Below are 16,890 nucleotides of genomic sequence, written 5' to 3' on the forward strand. Positions count from 1 at the left end.
TATAATTGTGAATCGCTAGAAGACTGAATCGCGATTCATATGTAAATCGATTTTTTTTCCCACCCTTAGCACTTAGTGCTGAATGAAATGAAATGAGGTTAGTAATGTGATTGATTTATCTGTTGATTAAATTAATGCTTTTTTAATGACTGAATTAATTGAATATTTTTTCAGAATTTCTTTGATTTGAATATTTTTTTGGTAATGCGTTGTGTAGATCTTAAATTTCAATCTTTATGGTCTTAAAATTGTCTAAAATTTGACTTACTGGAACCTGCAGGAACCCTGATTTTATTACACAGCGTCATATCAAATTAACTTGAAGCTCGTAGAATAAATCTGCTCGTTGTGAAGAAGAAAAGGTCACCACAAAAGAAAACAGCAATTTGACATCAATCCACAAAAATTAACAGGGCCAATGATTACAACAGTATTTTTATTTGAACTGCACGGTATGCTATATGTTAACCTTGTACAAGAAACAATTACAAATAGTCACTCACACACAAATAACCACCTAGCAGCCTTCCCACACTAACTTCAGGGCACTAGAGTGTTGCTATTACTCACAGAGTCCTCAAAGCCACCAGGAAACCCACCTGGCTTTTATCAGAACTGAAAACTAAGTAATGGAAGAAAAAACTGGGTGGTTCACATGACCATGATTATAAGAACATTTACTAGGCAATACAAATCTAACAAGACTGCAAAACACCCAAATAGGAAAAAAAAACAAAAAAAAACAGATGTCAAATATAAAAATACCACAATGAAGAAAAGATTGAAACACGAGGAGGAACAATCCAGACTTACTGTCTTTTCCCTTTTTGACGTAATTTGGGGAAAAGATCTGTGTAAAAAGTTAGATTTCCTGAGTCAGTAAGAGAACTCTTTAAATCTGCCTGCCTGCCAGGCCATGAAGCTTCTATATGGGTCCCTATGAAGAGACAACGTACTTCAGAAAGGCTGTTCACAAACAAGCCATTGTAATATGAAATCTCTATATACTGGCAAGGTTCAGGTAAAAGCAAATGCATTTAATACATGTTCTGTTTTGATCTATCAAAATGAATTGTTGGTTTGACTACTTATTAGTTCTCCAGGAATCTGGCAGCCCTGGTGTATTGAGTTTTCCAAAGCTGTATGTCTACATTTAGTACAATCTAATCTAGTACTTGCTCAGGCGGGGACACGGTCCTGACTGGACAGGGCTTAGGAGTTGCAATGGACACTGAGGATGCTGTTGGCAACACCAATTATTTTATTCTAACTGTCTGGTAAATGGAACCTCAAAATATATATATATATATTTAAAAAAAAAGTTTTATCCCACACTGGGAAAACAAAACAAAAACATTCACTTGAAAGGGGTTTTCAAAAGAGAATACAATAGAATTGAAATACACAGACACACTTGTAACTGAAACCATGGAATGAGGCAGGGATTAAAGTAGGCAGGCCGCACACACCACGCCAGTCCTGATGAGCTCTCCCAGATACGATCTGTCGGGGTGAGCAGGCAGTCTCTCTAGCAACATGTCCCATACAGGAGTCTCCAAGGAAATAGTTTGACAAATAAAATAAAAAAACAGGAAAACTTGAATAAAAACATTAAAATATGATAAACAAACCAAAGCAAAAATAACCTCCGTTGATCAGATCCAGGAGCATGAGTCTCGAGCTGAGAGGTCCCATGATGGAGTGGCAGTGTGTGTGTGTGTGTGTGTGTGTGTGTGTGTGTGTGTGTGTGTGTGTGTGTGTGTGTGTATGTACGTGTGCATGTTCCCACTTCTGTTCCAGTGGTCAATGTGAACCGGGCTCACTGGTATTCAGTCGGTGAGAGCTGATTCATTGGTGGACGGTGGCTGGGTCAGATGGGCGAGCTGGAACAGGCTCAGACACCCTCTCTCCTCTCCTCTACGGCTCGGTCATGTGCTGCTTCATTGGGGCTCCGTGTTTGGACGGTTGGTTGGGGGAGGGGGGCTGGGAGAGGGGCTGGGAGGGGTGTGTACCAGGGGGCAGGGTGTGGGGGGCCCCCCCTGGCACCATGGCCTCCCCGGGGGCAAGGGGCCCGCTAGGCGCCAGTCCTACCGCACCGGCGGGATACCTGTGGCAGGGCACAGCGGTCAGGTCACAACGCAGGACGACGTCACAGCGCACGATGACTTCATAATGCGCGATGATGTCACAATATGCACGATGACGTCACAATGACGTCACAATGCACAATGACGTCACGATGACGTCACGCTGACGTCACGATGCACAATTCTCGCTAAAGTGACAGGCCTTTGGACCTGAAGCACACAGCATGGCACTCTAGAACTTTCCAGAAGTTATACCTGATCCGAACATTTTATGCTATGCTACGTTAATCACATTAAGTTGGTTCTCATTTGTTGTTTGTGTACAATAGCTTGAAATAATAGTATTAAACATTGAATTTTTTCCCCCTTCATTGCTTGCCATGTGCTTTGGACCAAAACCACAGGATATACTAGTCTCTGATGGCAGTGTTAGATTCTGGAAGCCTAGTTTCAAGCGTTTTAAGTGTGGATTTTACATCCACTAACCACTAGGACACGGTTACCATGGTAACCATGGGTGTGTTTGTTAGGAACCCGTTTGCGATCCCGTTATTTAAACTAAAGCTATTCATTAAAAAGAATGACATCACATCACATGAAAACATCTGAAAACTGGTGTTACTCTTACATGTCAATTCAGGATTCAAAACGACCACAAGACCTCATCGGTTGTTCTTGGGAAACTGACAAATGCATCAAGAGAAATAGGTCTTGACATTCACAAAGTTCAGAAGATCATCATCACAGCACAGAAGAACAATTATGTCAGCGGTGAAAGGGAGCAGAGAGAGCAGAGAGGAAGGAACCAGAAAGATTTCCGACAAGGTGGGTACAGGGAGGGTTGGAGAACTACGTGAGGGATGAGAACAGGGGAAGAACATGAAGCAAAACAAAACAAAGACTAGATTCTGCATTCTCTGCTCCACTGCATCTTCACTTGGAAGCGTCACCGGGCAATTTGTGTTTTCCAAGAAACAGCTTCATAAAACAGTTGATAAAAATATCAACTGAAAAAAAACGGAGGTTGGTTGGTGTGACTGATCTTAGGAAGAACAGGAGGAGGGTTGGGGGGGGGGGAGGCGGCGATGACGAGGTGGCAGTAAGTGGGTTTGATGAAGCAGACACTAAACTTTGAATGACATTTCCACCAACAGCTGTTATGCTAGCTGTGACCGGCACATTTCTAAGCATGTGGGGTCAGAATTGGCAGTAATTACCTGGTTCTCTATTAGGTATATAATTTGTCCTGCATGCCCCCAGTTGCTATGGCCTGGACCATTGTTTGGTTCACTCTGCTGTGTGAGAGAAGTAGTTCAGTCCAGTTGAGACAGCAGTATAAGAGGTGAAAGCACTAGTGTGGGAGGTAATCCATAATACTTCATTTCCACTAGATAGATCTGTGAGGTCTTTAATGGCTCCAGGGCCCCCATTTATAAATACTCACAAGAGGAAATGTGGAACGTAGAAGACTGATTAATCGAGATAAGAAATGTAGAGCTATGTTTGGTGTACTAAAGTCTGGGGTCCCCTCGGAGAGTTCTCCTTCCTTTCCACAGACCCGTCCTGTTTATCAGGGCTGTTACTATATCTGGGGTAGCCTACCCTAGATTCGGACCTCGGTAATAAAACACACAGAACCATCTGTTGAACCATTGCCCTACTCCCAATATTCAACTGTCCCAGAGCTCATATTGACATCAGTGTTTGAGCCTCACTAAGACCCAGGCCTGGGTTACAGGCCTGCTACTGGTACCCTGCTGGAGACAGAGCCTTAGCTGTTTGGTGAATGTGAAGAGTCTGTTGTGGCGCGCCGGGCCTCCCTACCTGTAGGCGGCGCCGTTGAGCTCAGGGTGCACCTGCTGCTGCTCCATCATTCCCCACGGAGCCGTGGTGACGAAGAACTCTTTGTTGACACAGTTTCGTAGACTGTCGGGAATACGACCTGGATCGTCGAACACAAAGATGGAAGGAGTGAGTGTGTGTCAGTGTGGTATGTGTGTGTGTGTCTGTGTGTGTGTGTGTGTGTGTGTGTACCCGTGATGGCGCGGCGTATCTCAGTGGCGGCGGCTTCTCTCATCTCCAGTGAGGCCTGCTCGCTGTACCAGGCTGTGTGGGGGGTGCAGATCAGGTTGGGAGCGTCTTTCAGAGGGCCCTGGGTGAAGCTGGAGGAACAGGACAAGAGGAGGACATGTGACACAGTTGATGGTGCGATGGTTTAGCTCAAAGCGGGTCTGTGTGTGTGTGTGAGAGAGAGACAGGCTGAGAGAGAGAGACAGGATGAGAGAGAGACAGGCTGAGAGGGAGAGGGCTGAGAGAGAGAGACAGGATGAGAGAGAGACAGGCTGAGAGGGAGAGGGCTGAGAGAGAGAGACAAGATGAAAGAGAGACAGGCTGAGAGGGAGAGGGCTGAGAGAGAGAGACAAGATGAAAGAGAGACAGGCTGAGAGGGAGAGGGCTGAGAGAGAGAGACAAGATGAAAGAGAGACAGGCTGAGAGGGAGACAGGCTGAGAGAGAGAAAGACAGGATGAGAGAGAGACAGGCTCAGAGGGAGAGACAGGCTGAGAGAGACAGGCTGAGAGAGACAGGATGAAAGAGAGACAGGCTGAGAGGGAGACAGGCTGAGAAAGAGAGAGACAGGCTGAGAGAGCAAGACAGGATGAAAGAGAGACAGGCTGAGAGGGAGACAGGCTGAGAAAGAGAGACAAGATGAAAGAGAGACAGGCTGAGAGAGAGAGACAAGATGAAAGAGAGACAGGCTGAGAGGGAGACAGGCTGAGAGAGAGAAAGACAGGATGAGAGAGAGACAGGCTGAGAGGGAGAGACAGGCTGAGAGAGACAGGATGAAAGAGAGACAGGATGAGAGAGAGACAGGCTGAGAAAGAGAGACAGGCTGAGAGAGCAAGACAGGATGAAAGAGAGACAGGCTGAGAGGGAGACAGGCTGAGAAAGAGAGACAGGCTGAGAGGGAGAGACAGGCTGAGAGAGCAAGACAGGATGAAAGAGAGACAGGCTGAGAGAGAGACAGGCTGAGACTCACCTGAAGGGTTCGGACTCGTGGACGTCCAGGGCGGCGCCTCGTATCCGGCCCTCCTTCAGGGCCTGAGCCAGAGACTTCTCATCCACAAGACCCCCCCGCGCAGAGTTCACCAGGAAAGCACCCTGACGCATCTACACACACAGACCATCATCATCATCTTCATCATTTACATTTAGTCATTTAGCAGACACTCTTATCCAGAGCGACTTACAGTAAGTACAGGGACATTCCCCCGAGGCAAGTAGGGTGAAGTGCCTTACCCAAGGACACAACGTCATCTGGCACAGCCGGGAATCAAACTGGCAACCTTCGGATTACAAGCCCGCTTCCCTAACCGCTCTGCCACCTGACTCCCTACATCATCATCATCATCAACATCTTCATCCTCAACCTCCTCATCATGTCGAGGAATGGTGCAATTATACTTCACACATCTTCTCCTGAGTTAGGAGTGAACAGGGAGTTCTAGTTAGAATCTGATTTATAACCCTTAGTTAGAGGGGTCTTTTGTCAAGAATGATGAAAGCCAGATGGGACGTGTTTCATGCCAGGACAAACGACCGTCAGCCTACCCATAATGCAACACTGTTCCTGCCTGCAAGCTTTTATTAAATTGCATCGAGCCTCACAAGTCTCGACCACTTGTAACTTGGTGGTATTCTGACCCGACTAAGCGAAAGAAAAGCAGATTGACTTCAACGATTGTCATCATCCTCATCCCCTTCAAGATCAATGCATTGCTAATCAACTTATGAAGAGCTGGGTTAGACCACTTCCACCCTCTCTGACGATCACACTAAAGCCATCTAACAGAACTAAATACTGCTAGAGATGGAGAGATAAAGAGGGAGAGATATGATTTAAATGAGAGCATTTGGATAAAAGTAATCTCTTGATCTTGACAGAAACTGAAATTTAGGGCACAGAATGCCCCAGTTAAATCACTGCTATGAACTAGAGCATTGTTGTGCATTGGACACACACTTATCACTTACTGTACTCAAACACACAATATTTCCACCACAGCACACAGAATTAATCCATAGAGGTTATTGATGTCACTGAACTTCAGTCACAGCTGCAGTTTGAGGTGCTGGACAGTAGGTGGCAGTAGCGATCCATAACCGCGGGTTAGCACGAGCCAGAGGAGGCTGTGTTCAGTGAACAAAAGCAGGTGTGTTTCTGTCACCTGTTGGACGGTGAAGTCGTTGACGAAGAGATGGATTGAAGCTGTTGGATCATGGGATGTTTGTAGAGATGGTTTGTTTGTTTACATGTATGTACCCTATGTGTGTGTGGGCGTGTGTGTGTGTGCATCCCGTACCTGTTTGATGGTGAAGTCGTTGATGAGGTGGTGGTTGTGCTCGTTCAGGTTGCAGTGCAGGGACACACAGTCGCTCTGGTAGAGCAGGTCCTGGAGGGTGTAGACTCGCTGCACTCCCAGCGAGCGCTCCAGGCCGTCCTGCAGGTACGGGTCGTAGAAGATCACGTTGAAGCCAAACACCTTGGCCCTCACCGCCACCGCCTGCCCCGACCGGCCTGAACACCACACGGCACAGTTAGTACACACACACACACACGTACACGCGTATATACACGTACATATACACACGCTCTCACACACACACATGTACACGCGTATATACACGTACATATACACACACACACACACACGTACACACGTATATACACATACATATACACACTCTCTCACACACACGTACACACGCACGCTCATAAACGCGTGCTCACACACCACATGCTCACATACACACACGTTTTCACACGTGTGTGAACATACACACTGATACTGGAAGAAACGACATGCACAGGTCTGAGCTAAATACAAAATAATTCACAGTTTGTATAAGATTTCTTATTAACAGCCACGTTCCCCCCCCCCCCCCCCATTCCCAGAAGTCTCCCTGCTCCGGTCAGCCGCCTCACCGAAGCCGATGAGTCCGAGAGTCTCTCCTCTGATCCGGGCCGCTCCGGAAGCCACCTCCCTGATCTGCTCCACGCTCTGCACCCGCGTGCCCTCCCGCAGGGCCTGGTACAGCCAGGTGTTCCTGCGGTACAGGTTCAGGATGTGGCACAGTGTCGAGTCGGCCGTCTCTTCCACCGCTGCCGATGGGATGTTACACACTGCGATGCCTGGAGAGGAGGGGGGGGGGGCAGGAACGGTTATCTCTGACTGTATGTCTATTTACCTGCCTGTCTGCCTGCCTGCCTGTCTGCCTGCCTGCCTGCCTGTCTGCCTGCCTGCCTCCCTCACCCAGCTCTCCTGCAGCTTTGATGTCGATGTTGTCGTAGCCGCTGCCGATGCGGATGATGATGCGCAGGGCCTTGAACTTCTCCAGGTCCTCTCTGGTCAGGGTGATGGTGTGGTACATCATTGCCCCCACCGCCTCGTTCAACACCTGGGAACATAGGAGATGTTACGCACCCATCATCACCTCCTTCATCATCCTCATCATCACCACCACCATCATAACCAATATCATTTAGTCATTTAGTCACCATCATCACCACATCCTTCATCATCTCCACCACCATCATCACAACCAATATCACCATCATCATCACCACCATCATCATTCATCATTCATCAGATAAGTGCGTTTAATCATAAATATGTTCTTTTTCCCGTCTAACCATCTGCTCTTCCTGTTCTGTCCCATTCCTGTTTGCACTTGCAGTTTCTAATCTAAATGCAAATCAAAAAAGCTTGTGAGTGTTTGTGGGTGGGTGTGTGTGTGTGTGTGTATTCTGCATATACTGTATATAAAAATACACACAAGCAGAGAGAGCATGTGTTAGAGAGAGAGAGAGAGAGAGAGAGAGAGAGAGAGAGAGAGAGAGAGAGAGAGAGAGAGAGTTGTAAGCAAGAATGTGGGCGTTGAATTGTACTGTTTTGACTAGATGCTGAAACAAGGTTATGGTGAAGACAGTCAGGATCATAAAACTGTCTAATGCAGACACCCTGATAGCATATCAAGAGTCCTCCGTGAGTCTGGGTGAATAACACCTTTAAAACCACCTCCAGCTAACTGCATCAGCTTGGCCTGCCAGATTAGCATAGCTGAGAATTTCCATATAACAATTTTATTGGTGCAAGCTGGAGTCAGAACTGGATGCTAATTGAGGGTTAAAGCTCTCCTCATACATTCATCTCATTATTTGAGCTGTGCAAAGGCAGCCAAAGGCAAGTCTGGCTGGATACAAGGCTGCCCATGGGTAAAGCTGTGAGGCAGCAGGAATAATGGCTGGTGATACAAAAAACTGATTTGATTGTACCACAGTGACAGTGGGTAGGTATTATTTATATATGTATTCAGGACAAACAGTCCTGATCAGGAATAGCCTTGCTGCTTCTCTCTGACACAAAGGGATGAACAGAGAACATGCCCTCCCTCCATTCTCCCTTCCTGGGCTGTCAGACAGAGAGTAGGAGAGCAGAGTGTTGCACCATACAGACCCAGGTCAGCTGCAGTGTCCTTGGGACTCAGAGACACACTGGACCTTCTCTACACAACCACAACAACTGGAAATAAGGGGCTTGTTAAATGCTGCCCGTGTGTGCTTGGATGTGCCCTCACAGCTTTGTGCGTGTGTGTATTTGTCAGTTTGTGCTCAAGTCCCTATTCCAAGATACAGCCGGTGTGTGAGGACTTCTGCAGTGTTCCAGCCGTGGGACCCCTGCCAACAACTCTGCTCCCTGAGGTGTTGCTGTGTGGCCCAGAGAACCAGGGACCGGACACAGAGGTCTGGGGAGGTCTGAGCTCAGGCCAGGGGCCAGCGAGGGGAGGTCTGCAAGCCACGCATCGCGGGAACACAAAGAGACCAAACGCTTCTCCATCTTTCTTTTTTCCTCTCGATCCCTCGCTCCTTTTCACTTGCATGTGGAGCATAGCTGGAGAAGCGAGAGAAGGACCCGACCGAGATAGGGGGACCGAGATAGGGGGACCTCCGCAGGGAGGAAATGCTGCCGTCTCTTCATGAACAACAGGGTTCCACGTGGGACGGATTGTGAACGCTTTGCACACACACACGTCCAATCTGCCTCTGTGTCGTCACATTCCAGATCCATTACCAGACTTTAACACTGCAGCACCTTAGGAGCCTGTGCAATAAATCATGATGAAACCACTTCCCCCGCCCAGCCGGGCAGAGAGAGGGAGATGGGATACTGCACTGACAGACTTCTGTAGAAGCAGAGACATAGAGGGGGAGGAGATGAAGAGACAGCTATAGACTGAGCTGAGCTCATCCTCATTATTGAGATGTCTTCCTTTGTGGAAGTGTATTATACTGAGCTTGTGTGTGTGTGTGTGTGTGTCTGTATGCGTGCACAGCGTATGATCAGCCACGTGCTTGGATGTAGGAAAACGCTTGTGATTGTGTGTGTGTATGTACGTGTGGTGTGTACATGTGTGTGTGTGCCCCACCTTCTCGTGGATCTCCTGGGTGGACTGGGCGTCGCAGAAGGCCACGGTGGCCAGGTCTTTGAGGATGGGCATCTCCACGGTGCAGTCACGCCCATCCAGCAGGGCCACCAGGGGGCGAGGGTGCATGGGCCCGTTCATGATCTGGGGACGGATACCTGCAGAGAGATTAGAGGGATGGAGGGATGGAGAGGTAGAGATTTAAGGGATGGAGGGATGGAGAGATGGAGAGGTAGAGAGATGGGGAGATGGAGAGATGGAGAGGTAGAGAGATGGGGGGATGGACAGACGGAAAGATGGAGAGATGAAGATATCGAGAGATGGAGACAGAAGGAGATAGAAACACTGGTTATTTTTATAGCACACAGCGCAAAGTGGTCCAATTAAACTCCCACAGAGAGAGAGAAAGAGCAGGTGTGTTGGCGTGTGGATGGATTGACTGGCTGGTTCAATCCAACACACACAGCTCAATAGAATCACTGTTGTGACTCCAGCTAGACTGAACAGCCCTCCTCTCTGAAGACCCATCATCTCAGCTGTCACCACTGATCAATAATACACACACATGTACACACACACACATTCTCCTTAAAGTGGCTGAACACCTCCAGTCACATCATCGTTTTTTGTAGGGCAGTTACCAGGCAACAAGTCATTTTACCTCATGAGATCATCAACTCCATTTTCCTGTGAGAGAGATGGGGCAGCTGGGTCCTGTCTGTGTGGAACCGTGTCGCTAACACTTTTCCTCCACACAAACCTATCAATACCCTGATGAGAACAGAACTCTGCTGTTATGTCTGGGTTTTCAGTGTCTCAATGTCCAGTAACCAGCCTAGAGCTGCTCTACAAACACACCAGTCAGACATACCAACCCCCGAGAGAGAGAGAGAGAGAGAGAGAGAGAAGGAAGATGAAAGAGAGAAAGAGAGAGAGAGAGAGAAAGATGAAAGAGACTGGCCAGAACAAACCCAAATTTCACTCAAACAAAATAGGAAATGAAAATGGGAGAAGAGAGGGGGAGAGAGAGAAAATTAGGGAGAGAAGGAGAGAGAGAGAGAGAGAGAGAGAGAGAGAGAGAGAGAGAGAGAGAGAGAGAGAGAGAGAGAGAGAGAGAGAGAGAGAGAGAGAGAGAGAGAGAGAGAGCACTCTGCACACCATTCCCTTGCTCCCTGCTGCCTGTTGTCATGGTGATTACAGGATTTGGGAAGGATTATGAAATATTTTATTTAGTGGCATCTGTGCTGCAAGGGAAGATATCCAAGCCTGCCTGTTCACCCTCTGTCTCCCTTCCAGGGACCAGACACACACACCCTGGCCTGGCCCTGACAGTGTTACAACAACGACAAGCATGTACAACACACAGACAAAATGGCAGCCGGGAACACTGAAGGTGACACAATGTTCAAGCATGTGTCCAGCAACACAACATGGGCTCAGTCAAGCGAAGGGTTCATCTAGGGCAACTGTTTTGTGATTCACGTTAACCAAACCGGAGGTGAAGTGCTGCTATTTGCGTCCAGATATCAAGAGGGTATCTGTCTTCACAAAGAGCCTTGAATAAACCATGTAGCTGTGTGTTGCCTTCACAGATCCTTTCATGCAACGTTCCAGCACGCTGCCAGGGACCAGGTGCCATGATTCACTGACAGATGGAACGATGAAACGATGGATGAACAGGCCGATGGATGGATGATTGACGATGGATGACTGAATGATTGAATGATGGAATGATGGATAGATGGATGATTGAAGGATGGATGATGGATGGAGGGACGGACGAATGGACGGATGAATACATAGATGGGTGATTGAATGATGGATGATGGATGGATTAATGATGGATAGATGGATGATGGGTGGATGGCTAGATGGACAGTCTGGCCCTAGCAAGGCTGCGTCCTACTCCACAGGGGAAGGGAGGACCTGTGAGAGCGACTGAGACCAATCTACCGTCTCAGTCCAATCTACACACATTCCTTCTGAGATGCACCAGGGAAGCCAGGAGCCACAGGAGCTGGTTTAGAGAAGTGTCCCCTACCATGCGCACGAGGGTGTTCGTCCTGCACAGAGGAACCACAGGAGAGACCAGGACATGAGGTTCTGACAGCAGATCGCCTCTGACTCACTACTCCATGAGAGGGGGAGGGGGGGGAGAGAGGAGAAGGTGGGGGGGATTCATTAACTTCACAGCAGGGACATAAGTGCACAATCTTCACCTATTCCTCTCCAGTGTGTGTGTGTGTGTGTGTGTGTGTGTGTGTGTGTGTGTGTGTGTGTGTGTGTGTGTGTGTGTGTGCGTTCTGAGGGGTACATGGACTATCTGCTGCAGGTATCCCCTGGTCTCAGGCGGGCAGCAGGAAGGTGTGAGGGAAGGGGGAGCTGACAGGCAGACACACCTGGGGTTCCTAACTCTCCCACAGAGTTCATTATAACACTGCACACGGTCTCCATAACAACAGTGTCTTTCAGCTTCAGATAAGACATAAACACAGACGGTGTGATGGTGTTCTGTCTGAATGTCAACAAGAGCCACAAACGAGCTCCAGGCACATCAGGATGCGAACGATGAGAGATGTGATCCGGTTGTAAAAGGTTTACTAACAAAGAAAAGGGGTTAAATGATTGTGTCACACGGTTTAAAACGATGTACTCACGTGCCCAACACGGCTCTCAGAAAGACTTAACTGCTCATGGCGTCACTCGTGTTCTTAAACGAACCCCGATAATTAACGTTCGTTATCTTGTTTTGTACATTTACGTCTGACGTTTACAATGACTAGAAAACAATGAACCAAAAATGTCGTATCATACAAACTTACATTCTCACCCCCTGGCTCTCACATGCTGTAAACAAACAAACAGACCGAAACACATATGGACACGCGCACAAGCCGGCTCATGCACACATCGGACGATAAGACTGGCAGAAAGCTGATACTAGTAGGAAGTAGGTCAAAACTGTGATGACTAATTATCTCCTGTCGGCTAATAGCTTTTCAAGAGCCAGACAAGGGATGCTATGCTAAAAAGGCTACATGATAAATCACTGCTTAATTAGCAGCTAATTAGAGCTTAATGAGTACCTAATACCTGGACAGTCATTCTGAGAGGCTCCTTAACAGACCCCGGGGGAAGGACCAGGATGATTCCTTACAAAAGTCGCGCTTAGAATTCTCTGACCCTCGGTTAGAGCCGTCGGTTTGTCAGTCACACCATTAGCTCAGGCTGTGCCTTGTAATCCCGCTGTGCCTGTGTGCATACATGCCAGTCATGAGGTCCAATCAGAGGGTTGGAAGGGAAACACACTTGCACAAACCCTCCCGCGATCAGCAACACACACACACACACACACACACACACACCACACACAAACGCACACAAGCCACGTCTAATAAGAATGCGTTCCTTCCGCAGACGCTTTTGTCCAAAGCCACGTGCAGATGAGGGTTGAACCCGGGAGGTCTTGATGAATGGTCACATGCTCCATAACTGAGCTACACTTCGCCTCCCAATAGCTGTTCTGTTTTTAACCTTCCTCTCTCTCTCTCTCTCTCTCTCTCTCTCTCTCTCTCTCTCTCTCTCTCTCTCTCTCTCTCTCTCTCTCTCTCTCTCTCTCTCTCTCTCTCTCTCTCTCTCTCTTTCATTTTCTGTCCCACATGTATAAAACACACACACACGCTTTCATCTCACACACACACACACACACACACACACATTCACACTATATACACACACACACACACAGCCTCTGGGCCAGCTGTTCTAACTCCCTTCCCAGGAGTCTCCATGACAGGGCCTATGGCTTCTCTGACGGTTCCTCCCTTCAGCCCCCCCAGCTGGTCCCAGACCAGACCCCCACTATCCTCCAGACCACAGCTGGAGACTACAGCACAAGGCCGTAGCCATGGAGTCAACATTGGGGGGGACGAATTACATTTTTTATGATAATTTCGGACAGCGTGCGTGGTTGCCTGTCGTAGCGTAGCACATTTATATTTTTATATCAATATATTATGTATTATGATTACGGCCTTGCTACAGCAGTCTGTACCTCCATCAGAGACTACAGCAGTCTGTACCTCCATCAGAGACTACAGCAGTCTAGACCTCCATCAGAGACTACAGCAGTCTATACCTCCATCAGAGACTACAGCAGTCTACACCTCCATCAGAGACTACAGCAGTCTGTACCTCCATCAGAGACTACAGCAGTCTGTACCTCCATCAGAGACTACAGCAGTCTAGACCTCCATCAGAGACTACAGCAGTCTACACCTCCATCAGAGACTACAGCAGTCTATACCTCCATCAGAGACTACAGCAGTCTACACCTCCATCAGAGACTACAGCAGTCTACACCTCCATCAGAGACTACAGCAGTCTATACCTCCATCAGAGACTACAGCAGTCTACACCTCCATCAGAGACTACAGCAGTCTATACCTCCATCAGAGACTACAGCAGTCTACACCTCCATCAGAGACTACAGCAGTCTATACCTCCATCAGAGACTACAGCAGTCTACACCTCCATCAGAGACTACAGCAGTCTATACCTCCATCAGAGACTACAGCAGTCTATACCTCCATCAGAGACTACAGCAGTCTATACCCCCATCAGAGACTACAGCAGTCTGTACCTCCATCAGAGATTACAGAAGTCTATACCTCCATCAGAGACTACAGCAATGTACCCCCATCAGAGACTACAGCAGTCTATACCTCCATCAGAGACTACAGCTGGTCTCTGAAAGGTTTAAGATCTCAGCCTATAGTGTGTCTTCCCTTCTGTGTCTTTATGCATGAGTGTGTGTGCGCATGTTTGTGTGTGTGTGTGTGTGTGTGTTATTAGTATGGAGCTTGGCAGGCTATCCTTTGACACACCCAGGAGGTGTGCCACAGGAAGTGAAGACAGATGCACAGGAAGTGAAGACAGATGCACAGTCCTGTGAAAACACAGAATTCACAAAAATAATAACGCTATGTTCCACTTCTATGAAAAACAAACGTGATAGTAAAGTACCTGTAAAGTGAACTTTTCCCACATAGATCATTCTCATTAATAGCAAATAAATGACAACTGAATGTAATGTAAAATATACCCAGGGCAGGATCTGTATTTGACACAGTCTTAACAAGCAGTTTTTCCTGTGATTCAGCCTGTGGTATTCACCATCACCACCACACAATAGCCAAGTCCATTCACATGCCTTTCAAACGAAAAAACTGGACAGAACATTATGTCTGACTCCCTCTAGAGAGGATCGTATCCCACCCGTCTGGGTGTGCAGGGGGGGCAGGGAGGGACGTAGGGTCCTCCCCTGGGACTGACCCCCAGCCACCCTGATCCCAGTGTGGGTTGATTATTCAGAGTGGGAACTACATTGGTGGGATTGTAACCCCAGATTAATTACTCGTGTCCTGCCACTAAAAGCATTTTTGGATTCTGACAGCAGAAATATAAAAAAAGGGATCTTTTTAAACCCAGTCACAGAAATGTGCTTGATGTGGGTGTCTGATTCCACCATAGAAGACTAGTCGGAGTTAGGACATTGGAACTCTGTGAACTCCAGGGATTCTCTACTCCTGCCTTTCCTTGTCAAATCAGAGGGCCTGTATACTGTGGCAGGTTTGTTCAGCAAGCCTCGTTTGTTGTTTCAGAGACCATTTTATTTGGCAGTTAATTATTTGCTCCAGGCTGTGGCGTGTTTGTACAGGTGTACTGACAGAAGGCTGGCCTTTTTAAGTGGAAATAGACGACTTTGATATTTTCTCTCACACATATTGTGGAGGAACTGTGGCACTAAGCCGTGTGTTCCAGTAGTCAGGGGACGGCCTCTGTTCAATCAGTGGAGGAGTTTCAGCATATTCATTAACGTCTTGAAACAAACAGCATCCAAGCTAAACAAGCAGATAAACAGACACGAACAGTTTGCGAGGGAGCTGGACTCTCCCCTTCTCCGGTCCCAGGGGACAGCTGGGTACAGCTAAGTGGTTGAAGCACTTGACTGCAGATGAAGAGGTTGCAGGGTCAGATCCCCCCCCCCCCCCCCCCCGTGATACAGCCCGTCACCTGGGGTAAAAACATCAGTTGAATGACTACATTAAAATAAACTACCATCTCTTCCGACAACAATCCAGCAGTCTTTCCCTGACTTTCTCTCTCCTTCCCTGCGGTGTTTGTGAGGTGACAGAACGCGGTCCAACCCCAAGCCGGATGACTTTGGTCTGCACTGGCCCCCTCTCCCTCCACGGTTCCTCCAGCCAGTGGAACAATTGAGATTGAGAAAACAAAAGGAAGTGAGGAGGATTTTCCACTGCCTGGTGATGTCACAGCTGCTGCGGTCCTTCCAGAGAAACGCTTCTCTTTCCTACCAGAGAAAGCCAGCCAGAACGGGCTTCATGGCTCCATACCAACAGATGGTTCTGGTTACCTAGCAACTCCCAAGCCGAGACAGTTGCAGGACGCCTCAGAACCCGCGGTAGGAGTCTCCTGATTGGTCAACGCAGGAACCATACAGGTTAGCTATTAAATCTGGCAATCTATGGGGGATGAGCTCACTCAAATGACCCTTTATGACAGGAATTACCGCTCGACCACTTAGAAGGGTTCGTATCTGTGGTTCGTGTCTCTGGTATGTTCTGATATTCGACTTGAATATAAATGAGAGAGTGGTCCTGTGGAGCGGGCCTCGTTAGGAACATGAGACTGGGGGCTGTCAGACAGCTTAACATTCACACAGGGATCTTGGACTCTTGCATGTCCTCTTGTAAGCGATGAGACCTAATTCAGAGAGCTGGAAATATTATGTACTGTATCACACACACACACGATTTACTACATGAATCAGCGCAAGGTCAGAACCTGTGTGTTTTATCTGTGTGTGACTGAGCCAGAACTGAAAGTATGTCTAAAATCTTATTTTTATTGAGACCTTCCCACTCCAGGGTTTCACTGAGTCCTACTGATGCCCACCCCCCCCCCACCCTCCACCCCCCACCCCCCACCCTCCCCCCCCCCCCACCCTCCCACCCCCCACCCTCCCACAAACACCCAGACAGCAGCGCTCTCTCTCCACCCCTCACCCTCCCACCCTCCCACAAACACCCAGACAGCAGCGCTCTCTCTCCACCCCCCACCCTCCCACCCCCCACCCTCCCACCCCGAACCCTCCCACCCCCCACCCTACTGCTCTCCCTACCAACACACTTTCCCCTCTCTTATCACCCCCATCTAGCAGGCCACCAACCACCACCCTGCTTCTGGAAAGAGCAGCAGAAGAAGAAAAAAAAGGAAAAGACGGCCATGGACTGCAGA

At 48.2% G+C, this 16,890-nt stretch overlaps 1 protein-coding gene across 6 annotated transcripts in view; it reads right to left on the reverse strand.

Annotated features, from left to right (window-relative positions):
• Nucleotides 1-419: 419 nt before the first annotated feature.
• LOC134022629 (C-terminal-binding protein 2-like) overlaps nucleotides 420-16,890 on the reverse strand; it is a 23,738-nt gene continuing 7,267 nt past the window's right edge. For 2 of the 6 annotated variants that reach the window (XM_062464315.1, XM_062464318.1), the window contains exons 2-9: nucleotides 9,574-9,728; nucleotides 7,401-7,545; nucleotides 7,073-7,279; nucleotides 6,450-6,664; nucleotides 5,126-5,256; nucleotides 4,122-4,249; nucleotides 3,912-4,029; nucleotides 420-2,107 (exon numbers count right to left, since the gene is read on the reverse strand). In XM_062464315.1, the coding sequence (XP_062320299.1) occupies nucleotides 1,918-2,107; nucleotides 3,912-4,029; nucleotides 4,122-4,249; nucleotides 5,126-5,256; nucleotides 6,450-6,664; nucleotides 7,073-7,279; nucleotides 7,401-7,545; nucleotides 9,574-9,728 (1,289 nt within the window). In that variant the 3' untranslated portion in view covers nucleotides 420-1,917. Of the gene's footprint in view, nucleotides 2,108-2,715; nucleotides 2,771-3,304; nucleotides 3,383-3,911; nucleotides 4,030-4,121; nucleotides 4,250-5,125; nucleotides 5,257-6,449; nucleotides 6,665-7,072; nucleotides 7,280-7,400; nucleotides 7,546-9,573; nucleotides 9,729-12,656; nucleotides 12,691-16,890 lie in introns of those variants that run through there. The other 4 variants (XR_009930666.1, XR_009930665.1, XM_062464317.1 and 1 more) reach the window with 4 other exon arrangements.

Source organism: Osmerus eperlanus, chromosome 6 (assembly GCF_963692335.1).
Source record: "Osmerus eperlanus chromosome 6, fOsmEpe2.1, whole genome shotgun sequence".
NCBI lineage: Eukaryota > Metazoa > Chordata > Actinopteri > Osmeriformes > Osmeridae > Osmerus > Osmerus eperlanus.